This window comes from Crinia signifera, chromosome 7 (genome assembly GCF_055691185.1).
Source record: "Crinia signifera chromosome 7, ASM5569118v1, whole genome shotgun sequence".
Lineage (NCBI taxonomy): Eukaryota > Metazoa > Chordata > Amphibia > Anura > Myobatrachidae > Crinia > Crinia signifera.
Window position 1 is genome coordinate 76,667,311 of NC_139223.1, and position 16,637 is coordinate 76,683,947.

Below are 16,637 nucleotides of genomic sequence, written 5' to 3' on the forward strand. Positions count from 1 at the left end.
CGGATGTAGAATATATATATATATATATATATATATATATATATATATATATATATATATATATATTTTTATTTTTTTTGGGGGTATTTTCATCTTAGTCCCTAGTATGGAAAGAACACGGGGTAGGGTGTTTGAAGAGACATTACGCGGCAGAAGTAGCGTCAATGCACTTTTACGACCTCTCCCCATGTATGAAGGGTCCAGAATTCGTTATGTAACAGGCCACATATTGCACTGCTATGTAAAAGATAGCAGGCTGATATGTAGTGCTGACCGTTCCGCTTACTGTAGTCATCAACTTTGACAGCTGTACGGTGGGGATGTCCTACTCCCACAACAGTGACAGCACTGTCCCTGCATGTGGTGACTGCTGGCTCCTGGCTGTGCACGAGATCTTGCGATAATAGCGAGATCTCACACATGGGGCCAGGTGCACTAAGCTTCTAAAGTGATAACATGGAGAGTGATAAAAAGCCAGCCAATCAGCTCCTGCCTGACATTTTTCAATGTCTGTGGCCTGGCAGGTAGGAGCGGATTGATTGGGTGTTTTATCACTCTCCATTTCATCACTTTGAAGCTTAGTACATTTAGCCCATGGTCAGTAAGCCGGCAGAGAGAAGAGACAGTGCTGGACTGGCTGTGAGTACAAGCAGGGCCATGCACAGTATAACAGCCGCCCAGATAAAAAGAAATAAAAAAGAAAAGACAGCACAGCCTTCGCCATGCAGGTACATTACTGATTTCTAACTTCGCCAGCCTCCTCATTCATAAATTTGGGGGAATGCGAGTTTATTGCGGAGAAGCGGTCCTTATTTACAGAAAACTGTATTTTAATACATCTCCCCCATGGTAACCAAGCTGGTGCAAACAAAATCATGTAACTAGAGGAGAGTCCTGTGTGTGTTATTTGGGGTACTGGTTCCAATCAAAGTGAAAGATGTAAAGGCTTCAATACTAATGGTGTCAGCTGCTGAGCATTTCCTTGTAGTTTTATAGCTATTCCATAGTTTAGAACAATATGTTATGGCCCAATATTGGCAGCGAGTGTGTTATTTTAAGGCCTATTTAAATGTAGATACCAGAGCGTCTGTGTGTGTTTGGAGGAGGGGGGGGTCTACATTTCCAAACTATTGTCACAGGCAACTCTAGTAAATCCAAATTCACTTTTTCTACAAAACTGGCAACATTCCTTTCAACTTCCTAAAGTATTACTGCCAATTCTTCTACAGGAAAGGACTCCACCTTCCCCCTTAGAGAAACAAACCACAGGCAGTGTACATCTACTATAAACAGCCAGGGCTGAATCCCAATCTGTAGGCCACTGACAGTAAGCATAAGCCATTTTCTGCACGGCCCCTCTTCTCTACTAGAAAAAGGTTCTTCTACCAGAAATTGGATCCATATCCCCTGATCTCATAGGTGTCACTCAGACACTGGCTCATCATCCTGTCTACATTATCAGCGGGACACACATATGAGAAGTTATATGTCCGCTCATACGAATTCAGCTGTCTGTCATGCTGAGGCAGAAAATAACTCTTATAGGAACTTAAAAACGCGACACAAATAAAGATGGACGGATAAATTCAGGCATAGGGAATAAGGATCCACAAATAAGTAAGGCCTCTTTTCTTTGCATCACTGATGTAGTGCCTACACACGGTCTTCGTATAGACAATACAGTGCTGCTACCTGCAAGACTTTCCACTCAATGCTGCAGACAAGAGATATTGCACATCTAGACTATGGCCCTTATTCTGGTTGGTGCGGCCGGAGCCGCATATGCGGCTCCGACCGTGCAGGCGAATCCCCGCCTTCCATACGGATCGCCACGGCCGTCCGTATGCGGATATGTGGCGATCCGCATGAAATTGGACGGGGAGACGCCTCCTCCATGGTGGGAGCAGCCCCTGCATTCGATGGTCGCCGAACATCGAATGCAGGGCCGCACGCTCCACCAGGTCCCGCAACACAAGACCACACGGACACTTGTCCGTGTGAAATCTTGTATGGGGGCGGGCAGCTGACATCCGGCGATGTCAGATGCCCGCCCCGTACCCACGCGTCACGGCCTCATTACCATGCATACGCCCCGCGTTTGCATGGGAACGCCCATGAAACGCGGGGCGTATGCATAGGGTAATGAGGATAAGTAACCCCTCACGCCCCTCTACGCCCCCTGTGCGGCGTATAGAGAATCCTTGCGGCGAAATCGCCTGCACATGCGCAGAGTGACCTCTGCACATGCGCAGAAGATAAACATCGGCGGCCCGTACGCAAGCGGGAATATCCGCATCGATCAGAATAAGGGCCTATAATACTTAAGGCCCATACACACTGGGTGACTGAGCTAAAAGAAGCTCAGTTTTGTCGTTTGAGTGGTTTCCAGCTCAAAAGCCACCCAGTGTGTACGGCTCGGTATGAGCGCGATGCACGATCCCGCATCATCGCCGGCCTCTGCCTCTCATCTGCTGGTAATACCAGCAGATGATGGCCGGGATGGACAGCTTTCCATAGCTTCCTGCTATGGAAAGTCATCCACCCTGGGAAGAGTGAAAAATCGCTCAATGTGTATTCACTGCACTTTTTTTCAGCCCAGCACTTTTCCCCATCATCATTGTCCATACACGCTGGGCAAAACTGCCCAGTGTGTATGAACAATGTGTATGTTAGCACACTGTACTGTACTGATCATAAGCATAGCCAATCCATAACACACTAATTGTTCTAGAGCATTGGTTCTCAAAGTCTGTTCCCTACACAGGTGATATTTTCCAGGTCACCTGGCAGGAGCAGTGTGTATTTCCAACTGTCAGATAATCCACAAACCTGTGTTGTAGAGTGGTTGGTGCGAGGGTCTCAAATCTGGTAGGGATACATTACAGTTTGCCTCATGAATAGTGCTTTGGTTCCCCAACCTTTTTGAATCACGACAAGCTACTGTATCCATATTTTTTCAAGGTAATCCTAGGCCCAAAAACTTTTTATAGAAAAATTCAGAAAATAATACTATATGGCCAGTATTCAATGCTCCCGATTCACCGTTTTTTTCGGCGAATCTGGCTGTTTTCACTCCTTGCAGTGAATTTTTTTCACTATAAATAAGAATCACCCTATTCAATGTTCACCAAAAGCGAACAGTGAATGCTGGCCAGTTCTCCATTTTATGCTTGCTGCAATTCACTGGTGTATTTCAATGGGGTTTTCACTGGGATTCACCGAGAGTGTATTCAATGCTAGGATGGTGAATTGCTTTCTCCCTGATTTTTGCCATGATTCTCTATTTTGCATTCAACATCTTTTTAAGGTGAACTGGAAAGTGATCTTTGAAAATAAAGGTTTTTTTGGTGTCAAAAAATCTGTTTTTTTTTCTGTGAAGGGGAATGCTATTTTTGAACATATATTTAATTTTTATTTTAATTTAAAAAATGTATGTTCAGTATGTTCTGATATTTTAAAGACAGATTGTTACTTATTCGTACCCATGGATGTTTTTAACCAATAAATGTTTATCCCACCTTATTTTAAACGTATTTATAGTGTCTGCCGACATCACTTCTCCAGGAAGAGAGTTCCAAAGTTTGACTGCTCTGAATGTAAAGAATTTTTTTCTTCTAGATGAACAAAATCTTTTTTCTTCTAATCTAAACTCTTGCCCTCGGGTCCTAGATTCCTTTCTAGTAGAAAAAAGGGTGTTTGACAGTTCCTTAAATTAGCCCCTAATATATTTGTACATGTTGAGCATATCCCCCTTAAACGTCTCTTCTCTAGTGTAAATAGTCCTAAATTGTTTATTCTTTCCTCGTAGCTTAAATTCTCCATTCCCCTAATAAGCTTTGTTGCTCTTATTTGGATTTTTTCTAATTCTATGATGTCCTTTTTATAGTGCGGGGCCCAGAACTGCACTGCGTATACGAGGTGCGGTCTAACCAATGATTTGTACAGAGGCGTAACTACTTTTAAATGCCTAGTTTCCATGCCCCTTTTAATACATGCTAGAATTTTGTTGGCCTTTTTTGTTGCTATATTACATTGAGCCCTACACCCCACTTTGTTGTCTATTTGGACTCCTAGATCCTTTTCGAGTATTGATTTACCCAATTCATCCCCACTTAGGTTATAACTAGCAGCACATTGCTGAGTAACCCCATCCCAATATCGTTAATAAAAATGTTAAACAAAATGGGCCCAAGAACCGAAGCCTGTGGCACTCCACTTAGTACTGGTATCATATTTGATACGGCACTGTTCACGACCACGCTTTGTTCTCTATTACACAGCCAGTTCCCTACCCATCTACAGATATTTGCTCCTAATCCCATGTCTTCCATTTGCCCCTAATCCCATGTCCTCCATCAAGTTTCAAAAAGTGGTAAAAGTGGAGAATGATAAACAACCAGCTCCTACCTGTCATTTTTCAAAAACAGCCTGTACTGTGGCAGTTAGGAGCTGATTGAATGGCTATTTATCACTCTCCATTTTATCACTTTTTGAAGCTTGATACATCTGGCCCTTTGATTTAAATCAGAACACTGTGAACATTGAACACCTAAGAGGCAGATATCATGTGTAAGACACAGGGGACTTATCTGTGTAACCACCATAATCCATGGTTAAATGGAGGTTTCCTTTGTACAATTAAAACAAAACTGTACTAAAGTAAATCTGGGCACATTAAAAGTAGGTCTATGAAGTCTTGCTGCTGAAAAAGGTGTGTGTAGCTTCTGTTTGGGGGTGTGCCGAGGCCAGGATCTCCATTGGAAGATGGAAATTTCCTGTCCTCTTTATAGGAGCTGTGGCGACTGGCATGTGTAACACCATTGGTCAAGCAACTGCCCCTCTCTTACCAACACAGATCTTGGTGGCTGGAATAAAAAAAAAAAAAAAAAAAAAAAAAAAAAAAAAAATTCCTTCCCCATTTCTATAGTAATGCTAATTGCTGGGGGTCCTAAGATCAACAGCAGCATCCCAATGATCCGAATGTTGAATTACTCTCTTCCCTACCCCCCTAACCATAACCATCCCCACCTAATGCCTAAAGCTGGGTACATACCTCGATTTATCTGTCCTATCCAGGGGAAGCTTCAGAGCAGTTCAAAACTCAAATACGGGAGGCACAGCAATTGCCACCAAGTGTCATTCCAAACTGACTCAATGGCAATTGGTGTTTCTTCCCGATTTGAGTTTTGGACTGTGCTGCAGCCCCTCCCCTGGAGGGGCCACTGGTCCTATCAATCTGGTGGAAACAAACACCTGGTAATGTATAAACATTTGCTCCCCACCCCCTTGTGTGGGTTTCCTCCAGGTACTACGGTTTCCTCCCACAATCCAAAAATATACTCCTAGAATGTGTGTGTGTGTGTGTGCGCGCGCGTGTACATGTGGTAGGGACTATATATTGTAAGCTCCACTGGGGCAGGGACTGATGTAAAGGTTCAAACATTCTCTGTAAAAGCGCTGCTGAATATGTGTGCGCTATATAAGAACTGGCCAGCGTGCAAAACACTTGAATTCCCCCATAGAGGTGAAGAACAATGTTAGCCTTTAATTATTTAGGATTTGGTTAGTATCATGGTAACCATTCACACAGCATCTGATGTAGTGATCAGAGGGGCTTTGGTTTGTCCCTCTGCACTCAGTAGGAGTTAAATCCTCCCTCTGCCTTATTATGATATGGTGAGATCCCATGTCTGCATGACTGACAGTGCTACATTGCACCCTATAAAAAGTTCTTTGAAAAGGAAATACTGATTAACTTTAAGAACAGATGACTACTGTGACATAATACGTTCTGTATTCTTAAGAACCATTCCCACCCAATTTATTTATATGATTTTCAAAGACTCATTTATGATCACTGCTGTCTTGCTGCACATATATAACAAACATTCTCCCTTTTAATTTAAAATGGGCCCAGTTCTGCCAATGTCTGGGCAAAAAGATTGGCAAAATACCTTTTTAAAAGCCTCAGTTTGAGGATTTAAACCAAAAAAAAAAAAAAACGATCAGGATCAGGGAACCGGAGATCTAAAATGCTTTTATTTCCCATTTCCTTAATGGATTGCTAATTATTGACGATTGTCCAGAGAATGTGAAATTGCGGCACGTAATACGTTATCAAAACAGATTGACAATGTATGAGCGATGAAAAAAAAAAAATCTAAAAGATAATAATAATAATAATATTTGTAATCTTTATTACACAGAATAATACAGTGGTATATTTGGTATGAGTTTCATAAGAATTACACAATTTTTTAAATATCCAAACCTTTTAAAACAAATGACCAAGAAACGCCCTGAAGAAATGACAAGTGATTCATGTCACTGACTGACAGGAAGATATAACCATTAGCAGGGTAATCCCTCTGGCCTATACTTTGGCAGTCATTTTAACTTTCCAGAAATGTGGAAGGAAGACGTATGTGAGCGTGACGCACATTAAAGTAATTGTCCATGATTTATTTTTAAAGTGGTGACAATAAAATGTTTCACAGGTACACACAAGAGAGCCCATCCGGAAATGAGGCACTTATAACCTCAGGAGTAAAACTGATCCAAAGCACGTTTACTATCTCAACCATTTGTCTGTTGTTGGAAAGATGCAAAGGTGAAAAACAAGACTGGAACAAAGTTTTTGACTGTATACAGTCCATAAAGTTTTCCCGATACATCATTCTTAAGGTGGAGGTGTTCCAAGCATTCTGAAGAGGATAGCTTCACAAGTAAACAATCAGCTTCTACCTACCAGTTTATAGAATGTCAATTATAAATATTAGCTAGCAGCTGATTGCCATATTTTCTATGGCATTTTCCCAGCCTGTGCACTAAAAGCCCCCCCATACACTAGTCCGATTTGCCTGAGGCACAAGACGGACCTGATTTCCCTTGAATTTTCCCGGCAGCTCCCAGGTGTGCTTCCATTCGATTTGATACTCAATGTGCCATTTTTACATGCGATTTATCAAAAGTAAAAGGACTCCCAGGGAGCTGCCGGTGAAGTTCAAGGAAAATTGCATATGATACATTGCAGGTGCTAAAAAGCACCTGCGATGTGCACCAATGGCTGAACATCTGATTTATCTTACGTGCAGCACGTCTGACCTCTGACTCCAACCTGATGTGCACGGGACCACGTAGGGGATCAGATGGGATGTCAAACACATGCGATTTGGCCTCTTTTCACTCGATTTCTCAGCCCGATCTGCTGGAAATGGGTGAAAAGTGGCTAAATTGCACTAGGGTTTGGTCACCTTAACTAAGTATTTAAGTGTAACATTTCAATGTGCTGCTACCACTTGCCATCTTTGGACAATACAGCCTCTTTTGTTCCTGCCACAGCAATCACACCCCTGGGACAACTTGTTCTACCTAATGTAGCAAATGTTTCTCTTAATCTAATCATAACGCAGCAGATGTGACAAATATATGACTCTATACAATTCTTTGGTTAAATGGATAACACTGCGACAATGGGCAGGGACAGCAAGCTGAAATCTGTTCCCACAACTAAAGGCCCCCATACACTAGCCGATTTTGGTCAGATTTCTGCCAGATCAGTCGGATCTGGCAGAAATCGGACCAAAATCGGCTAGTTTGGATGTCCCCTCAGATCCGATGCGCGGTCCCGTGCGCATCGGATCTGCGTCGGGTGGTCGGACCTGCTGCACGTCCGACCACCCGACTTGGGACCTAGTGCGGCGGTAGAGGGAGCAGGGGGGCTGGGGACGCTGCGGGGGACACAGGCGGCATAGAGCCGGGCAGGGGGAGACGGCGGGAGCTGTCAGTATTGAATAAAAAAAAAAAAAGCCCATACAATGCATGGGCGGCCTGTGATTGGCTGAGCGCTCTCTCAGCCAGTCAGCAATTGGCTGAGAGAGCGCTCAGCCAATCACAGGCAGCCCATTCATTGTATAGGCTTTTTTTTTTCTACCATTGACAGCTCCCGCCGGCTCCCCCTGCCCGGCTCTATGCCGCCTGTGTCCCCCGCAGCGTCCCCAGCCACCCCCGCTCCCTCTACCGCCTCGCCGCACAGACGCTGGGGGGACACAGACGTGTCCCCCGCAGCGTCCCCAGCCCCCCCTGCTCCCGCCTCGCCGCACAGACGCTGGGGGGACACAGACGTGTCCCCCGCAGCGTCCCCAGCCCCCCCTGCTCCCTCTACCGCCTCGCTGCACAGACGCTGGGGGGACACAGACGTGTCACCCGCAGCGTCCCCAGCCCCCCTGCTCCCTCTACCGCCTCGCCGCACAGACGCTGGGGGGACACAGACGCTGTCCCCCGCAGCGTCCCCAGCAGCGGGGGACACAGAGTCCCCAGCCCCCCCCCCCCCCCCCCCCTGCTCCCCGGGTTTTTTTACATGTGATATAAATCGAGACGATTTATCACATGTAAAAAATGGCACATCAAGTGCCAGTCTAATCAAGCTCCCCCGTGGAGCAGCCGGGGAAGCTCAGGGGGAAGTCGGGGGCGACTTGTCCTAAGGACAAGTCGCCCTAGTGTATGGGGGCCTTAAACCCCCTCCCCAGTGCCTGGGATGATTTTACATATTAATCTATTACTTTCACAGTGCATTAAAGAAAAAAAAGTGTGTACAGTATGTATATTTAATGCGATTTTCCATTAAATAATTTGATTTAAGGACAGTGCTTGTGACTGTATGCAGATTATACAGATCTGCAGCTACAGTTCTCATGCTTGTCACATGCTACTATCCAATTACATTTACTGGTAACAGAGCACGGATAAAAAGCAGCTGAAGGGCCCAGATAATACAGTGTCCAGGGGCATAGTCGCTGGCTTTGTCTTGTCCCAAAAATTGAGATGACATGTCCCAGTTTTCAAAGCCACTTCTGGTCTCTGCCCCCAAATGCCTATAGCATGTAAACCAGGCTGTGGCTAATGCCACACAAGCGCAGAAATAAATTGAATATACACCTGGATCTATATTAATCTAGTAGAGTAAAGAAACCCCCACTTTCAATAGGCAATTATCATACTTCCTTGTTTCCCCCTGTGTCGTTTTCACAACTCGGATGGCTCCTCCGAATCAGGAGGTGCTTTGCATGCATGTTTCCATACACTGTATATCATATCCTACACAAGCATCAGCTTTCCCATAACTATATTGGGTCCTTATATGGCTCACCTCTCACAGTGTAAACTTCATAGTGCGCCCAACATGGCTCCCTCATCTGGTACACTTGTGGATGGGATAAAAAATGCTTGGCCCTGACTGTCTTACTGGGACCCTTCTCTACACAATGTAACTTCATTTTTTTTGTCATTTCTTCTACGGGTAACTTATTCCACGCAGGGTAATCCTATGCAGCGCACCCAAGATGGTACATTGTTAGGGTGGAATACACCCATGGAAGTTAATATCCAAAATTCCTGCACGAACACTGCATTATGCTTACTTTGTCTATTTGACTTATCTATTGCTGTACTCCCCAAATCCTATGTATTAAGTCCGTTGTTTTGGAGGTCTGTAAAGAGCTTTGAGTCCTTTTGGAGAAAGTGCGCTATATAAATAAAAAACCTTACTTATTTATATGTTGCTGCTTTAGATGGTTTGCACTGCACGGTCCATTCCAAATACATGAAAGACAAAGGGCCTGATTCAGCAAGGCTCACTAAGCAGCAGTCCGTCTCTACTTAGCCAGCCCTGAAACGCAGCCCGCCGACTGACCGAATGCCTGCCCCCACGCTGCCAAATCATCTTGGTAACATGCAACGGGACATATGCAAACACCGACCATCGCCTGAACGGTCACTGACGAAAGGGCAGGATTGACTTCCTGCGTAGACAGCCGCCCGCCCCTTGCAGGCATTGGCCCGTCTGTGTTCCCAGGGAAACACCCAGCGTTTTCATGGGGACGCCCAAAAAACACTGTTCGCTCCAATGCTCTAGCGCCATTTCCGCCCCCAGCCCTCCCCGCCCTGGAAAGAACGGCTGAAGCAATTCAGTGCCAGGGTTTGCACATGCGCAAATCCCGACCATTGGGGCTGGGGCCGATTCAGATTGCTACAAGCGATCCTGAATTTACTCCAATATTCAGAATGTATGAGCTAACATTTCTTCCTATACTTACATGTGACATTTTAAGCAAAACAGACTGCCACCCTTACCTGTTTTCCCTCATCTTCAGCCAACCCATGAGCCAAGTGTGCACTAAATGTGCTCTTTCCAACTCCTCCCTTTCCTGAGAGGATCAGAATCTTGTGTTTCACTGTATCCATCTTTTCTTTTATTTCTTCTATTGCTGTAATGACAGTAAGGCCCAAATCAGCGGTGTGTAAGAATCTGCACTGGTTAACCACTGGAGAGAATCTTGTCCATGTTCAGGGTGGGGTGGGTGGTATATCATAGGGTCAACAGAAATTTGGTCAAACCCAAAAGGTCAACATTTGAACAAAGAAAAAAAAAGCAGACATGAGTTTTCACTTTTTTTGGTGTCAGTTTCTACTTGTGAGCATGTGGACCCCGATTAGTGTGCCCGACAAGGCACCAGGCCCCCCTTGTCGGGATTTCGGCAGTTGGGATTTTGAAAGCCGGGATTTAGTATCAATCCCCTTCTTCCTCTATGACGGTCTCTTATTGCCCAGTTTTGTGTTATTATGGATACCAAAATGAAACGCGCAATAGTATTTTCTGTGCTATATAACAAATTGTAAATAAATATTGATATTTGCATGCAATGATGACACTTTTAAAAAGGACTGTACAAGTTTAATAGATGAGAACATTTTAAGAGTCATTAATCAACATTACATCCAAAAGGACACACGTCATGGTATATACAGTATGTTACAGTTTTGCTATTTAGTTGCCCATTATTCATCTTCTCTGAGACTTTACTGCTTAATAAACATAGGTATGTCTCAAAATAAAAAGAAGTTAATTATAAAGTTAATGAGCAAATAATGACCATTCTATAGCATTATGTATACACACCAATCAGCACTCACACAGCAGCTATCCTAGACTGTAGGCTTGGCTTTGATTTGTTAAGTATACTAAAAGAAAGCACAAGCGACAAAAGTAATGTTCCACATATCGGGAGCTTTAAGGTGAGGATAGTGATGATTACCTGGGTCTGGTCCTGCCGCTGTCCCAGAAGCACATATTGCCTGATTGGGACATCCCTGACACGCAGACTCCTGCCCAGCCTTGCTGCTGCCTGTTCCAGGACAGTCTGAAATACAATCATCGGTTTAATATAAACTCCCGGCACACTGCCGTGTGTCTGCCCCGTGTCTGCCAGCCCCACTTACGCTGCGGTGCATTATCTGGTATATCAGCCATAGGAACACATGGACTGCTGCTGCTCCCTACTTCCTTGCTCTACTCCTTGGCTTGTTTACTTCCGGTATCTTCTGCGTTCCAAGACTCGTTTTACTACGACGTTTTTGGTTTTCGTTTTTTTTTCCCTTCTTCAATAACTTTATTTATATGAGACAATGCCAGCATTCTTTGACCTGTTATGATGTTTCCAAGGAGTTCACCAAAGGAACAATTGCTCTGCCCTTTCTTGTTCAACTTTTTAATAAGTGGAGCAGGTAGAAGTTGAATAAATTATAACACTAATAGTACAATATGTCTTTAACAGTAATTACTTGATTTTATTCCAGGGTTATCCACTGTTTTTTATTATAAAAAATACATTATCTTCAAAATGCATGAAAAAAACATTGCTTAATATACCCTCTGGGGTTATACCATCCCAGCCCCATATGTGCAGTGACAGTGATAATAAAAGCCCACAATGTGAAAATCCTGGTCCAGTAATAAAATCAATTATTTAAATCATGCCTACTCTCAGGGATTGTCTGCGAGATTTCGAAATCTTTGCGGCAAGTCTCGGAAACGGTCATCTGTCAGACCAGACTTAGGTCGACCCCGGAAGGTCGACTGTCCCCAAGGTCGACAGGGTTAAAGGTCGACATGGCTCAAGGTCGACAGGGTTTTAGGTTGACAGTCATTAGGTCGACATGAGTTTTTCACTGTTTTTTGAGCCTACATGTGCCGACAGGCGGTATTTCATGCCCTACCATCCACTAGGGCGTGGTGGGAGAATAAAATAGTGTGCCGAGAGCATCAAGGCACTGTGCCCGAAGCATTGCGAGCGAAGCGAGCGATGCGAGGGGCTGCGGTTCGACTCCAACTGTGTCCATGTCGACTGTGTCGACATTCGGGGTAGAAAAACAGTGAAAAACTCATGTCGACCTAATGACTGTCGACCTAAAACCATGTCGACATTGGCCCATGTCGACCTTAAGTCATGTCGACCTTGAGCCATGTCGACCTTTAACCCTGTCGACCTTGGGGACAGTCGACCTTCCGGGGTTGACCTAATGACTGTAGACCTAAGTCTGTTCTGACAGATGTACCGCTTCCCAAGTCGCCCAGGGGCTGTCCACTGACAGTGTTTGATTATGGAATTTGTACTGAAGCATACTGGCCCTTATTCTGATTGATGCGGACTTTACCGCGTTCTTACGGATAGCGTCTTTACGGCGTCTGCGCATGCGTGGAGAACGCTACGCGCATGTGCCACGCCTTGACTCGGTACCAGTTCGGACAAAGCCCGTCCAAAACTGGTCCCCGCAATCAGTCGGGAAATAGGGGCGTATTATGGGCGTCATGCGGAATGACACATGGGCGTAGTTTCAAAGTGGGCAAAACGGGGCGGAAACATGGGCGGACACGGGGGAGTACACTTATGTTGGGGGGCGTACATTCGGAAACCACTCCGAATGCACGCGAGCAAAAAGGGCTGAAATGTGCGGTGTCCACAAGTGTACTATTGCTTTGCGGACACCACTCGTTCATGCGGTAGGCGAACGTACGCCTAATGACTACAACCATTAACACCTGAACCCAATACAATCTACTCCTTTACTCATTACTCACTAATAGGACGCTTGTCAGTGCTTTAATTGAAACCATTGCTGCTTCAAGGAAACCTTAGTAATCCCCCACATATGCTGTACTTGTCCCACACTTAAAAACTGCTAACAATTGACATGACAGAATATTAATCTTTTACACAGGGTGTAATACAAAGCATTGCACTTACATTGCTGTAAGGGTTAATGTGTGCAATGCATGTGTTAGGCATGCTTGTAAGGATATATTGGAATCTAATTGATTCCATTTCCAAATAAGCAGTTTTTTATGAGGATAGGTAATTGAATAAGTGGGTCATGTGATGTCTTGCAGAAGATACTTCATAGTGGGTTGTTTGGCGTAAATACTCCGCTTACGTGCGGTAGCACCGCTTGGCTCCCGGTCGGATGCGGTATTCCCGAGCATACTCTGTAATACTCTGTAATACCGTGCCGAATCGGAGTGTTTCTCCCGCACACGCATGGTTTGTATGTCGTCCGTAAACACGCCCTGTTCTTAAAGAGTGAGTCCGTCCGAATGCGGAGGACACGTGGGCGTTTCTACGGACGATGGCCGCACGCGGCAAAACACCGTGGCGTGCGGACCGCTCCGTAAGAATGCGGGAATTTCCGCACAGATCAGAATAAGGGCCACTGTACCATCTTCACCCCACCAAGCTTTTCAACGTTAATAATCATGCAGACCCACGCCCTATGGTTAAAATGTATAATATGTTGATCATGTTTTTTAAACAAAAAAAGAAACTCCATTGGTATTGGACAAAAACGCTTTATTAAATACTAAAATAGTTTTTTTCAATGCTCTTTAATGTTCTGAGAAGGCAGTAGCACAACAACAAAATGTGGCAATTAACATAAAATAGGCTTTGTTACTGCTAGTGGGCGTCAACAATGCTATCAATGTTGCTAGCAGAGGTGGATGTTCCACAAGGCAACCTAGGCGCTTGCTAGGGCCCTGCAGGTCATCAGGAGCCCAATAAAGATATTAGGTGATATTTAATAGGTTGAGAGATTCAGAAAGTGGGAGATAAGGTTAGAAATCTCCATTATTATTTTTTTAAAGCGGCAATCATTATAATATAGATTGTATGCTCCTCTGGGGCAGGGACTGATGTGAATGTTCAAATATTCTCTGTAAAGCGCTGCGGAATATGTATGCGCTATATAAGAAACTGTTAATAAATAATAAATAAATCATTGAGACTTCAAAATCAAACTGGTTTTGCAGTGTCAATAATTGCCACTTTAAAAAACTGGCGATATTTTACCAAATCTCTCACTTTATGAATCTCCCAGAAATTTCCATTTTTGTGGCCATCCAAAACATTCCCAGAGGAGCATTGCCCTACTACCTCATGACATCACATAGACCTGCGCACACTCCCAAAACACCTTTGATGTTCATTGATAGGATAAAGAATGTTCAGACACACAAAATGGTTTCATCCACTGTATCTGGGCAGTAAGTTTACTTTAACCCTTTCAGGTCCAATGTCTTGTCAGGCTCAAGCGCTAGTAGTAGATCCAGTGGTGAGCCACTTTAAAATAAGAACATGTTCAACGTTCAATATAGACAATTTGTGAATAAAAGAAAAAAAAAACAATTGAAACATTTAAACCAGACTGTTTGAACTGTGTTAAATGTGACACGATATTAATCCTACCTTCAAAGGACCTAGACCCTGATTCATATTTGTAAGCAATGCTGTTGTTCAGGCAGTGGAACATTTATCGGTAGACTGTGCACGTGCACAGGTACTATATCAATGCCACCTGCAATCAGCAGCAAAACTGTAGTTCTATTGATTGTTGGAGCAAGGAGGGCCCCAAATCAATGTCTTTTTGGGCCCCATGAGGTCGAAATCCACCTCTGGTTGCTAGCTATTTTCTATATTAGGTGAAATAAAACATGCCAGTGTTCTCCAGCAGTAGGACAAAATATGGGGTTGGTTGTTTTTGCATTTCAACACAAGCAGCTAAATTCCCGCAAGATCACCACCTGCACTAATATGACATAAACAAAAGACAAATTTGGAAGATGCGCTTTCAATTGAGATACTACTGTATGGGAAATGAATGAGTGTGTTGTAGTCCTTCAAACACAGAAATTTCCGATGTATTCAACTGTGTACGTACCTCAAAAAATAAAATCAAGAGTCTTATGGTGCAGTATTTCTAGTAAACTTTCTGTAACTTATCAAATAACAAATATCGTCTGTTAACCGTACCGTCTCCAGGTCTCAAACAGGCCCGTTTTGAAGCGTATGAAGCAAAAAAATTACTGGTTTGCACAAGTCTTCATAGTCCTCCAGGTTCCTCAAATATATAAATAAAAACTCCACATCGCTTAATACTGATACAGTTTATTTCGATGAATTTAAAACACAAAACAGAAAGCCCTGTACCGTTAGTGGCCTTATGCATAAGGCGTTTTCGTGAGAATGTGTAAAGATGGATCTTATCACGGGAGCACCTCTCCCAAATGTCCGAATGCACAAGACACCAACAAGCAGGCCGGTGCTACCACTTGGCAGCTTTAGGCATCTGGAGAGAAAAAGTGCTTTCGTGCTAAAGTGCGCTTAAAACATGAGAACACCTGAGCGCTATACTCCTACACTAAAATCATTTATCTGTAGCTTTAGGCATCTGCCTGGGGCGCCGGCCACTGGAGGGCAGTATGGAGGTGAGCAACTCTCCCGCCCCCCCTGAGGAGCGATGCGGCGGCCAATGCCGCTGCATCCCCCCCTCCGTGGAGCGATGCGGCCTGGGGGTCCTCCACATACAGCCACCTGAAGTGAGATTGTCACGATCCTTCTTAAATCCTGTATACCTGGCCTGTCATGTCTGCTATTCTCAGCAATAGGGTTTATCCTTTGATAATAAACTTATCAAATGAAACATGGTAGCAGAGATTTTGGGCATGTTTGCCTTCTTTATTTACCTGTTAATCATGTCATCATGCCATCTGTCCAACCGTTTTCACCTTCCATTCTGGAATCTAGGTGGCAGGGACAGGGCACTGTTACGGTCCGCCTCCAGCGGATCAGTGTAAATGTGCAGTTTATATATTCTGTTTGTAGCTTGTATGTTTTCCCTGGATCTGTACTCCGGGTTTTGTGGATCCATCTCCCTTGGTTTCATTCATACCCTGATTCTTAGGTGTGGTTGCATGCAAAGTTATTTAGTTAGGTTCTCAGCATGCAGTCCCTGCCAGTTATAGTTCAGTCAGTTCTGTTTATGTCTAGTCAGAGGTCTGTCCTACTGTAGCTGCTTGTTAGCTTGCAGAGAGTTCATAGTTTGCAGTACAGTTTGGTTTGTCTAGGCTCCTGCTCCAGAGCAGTCCCAGTCCTTGTATCCAGTGTCCCTTGCCAAGCTCTGCTTGTGCTACAGTGTCCGTGTTCCTGGTCCCAGTCAGCAGTCCCGTATGCCTACGCTGCAGCCTCCAGAGATCTGTCTGCTGTAATACCCTCATTCCAGATAAGTCAGGGGCTCTCCCTGCAGCTGCTTCTGTATTATTATTTTGTACAGTACCATCTCTGCATTGTTGCAGCATTTCACACTGTGGGTCTGGTTGCCCTCTAGGGGCCATTCCTTCTTTGTGCAGTAGTCTGGGCTTGTATTAGTTATTTACCACCTTAGTGCATTGTTGCACCCGCATTTTTGTAGACTTTGGGGGTACCCCATACTGTGTGTCTCTTTAGTCAGCTTTCCTCTTGCACTCTCCT

At 44.3% G+C, this 16,637-nt stretch overlaps 1 protein-coding gene across 1 annotated transcript in view; it reads right to left on the reverse strand.

Annotated features, from left to right (window-relative positions):
* Window positions 1–11,414, reverse strand: part of NUBP1 (NUBP iron-sulfur cluster assembly factor 1, cytosolic) — a 49,782-nt gene extending 38,368 nt beyond the window's left edge. Inside the window, exons 1-3 of the mRNA XM_083153357.1 lie at window positions 11,278–11,414; window positions 11,094–11,198; window positions 10,132–10,265 (exon numbers count right to left, since the gene is read on the reverse strand). Coding sequence (XP_083009483.1) covers window positions 10,132–10,265; window positions 11,094–11,198; window positions 11,278–11,308 — 270 coding nt within the window. The 5' untranslated portion in view covers window positions 11,309–11,414. The remainder of the gene's footprint in view (window positions 1–10,131; window positions 10,266–11,093; window positions 11,199–11,277) is intronic.
* Window positions 11,415–16,637: the final 5,223 nt, after the last annotated feature.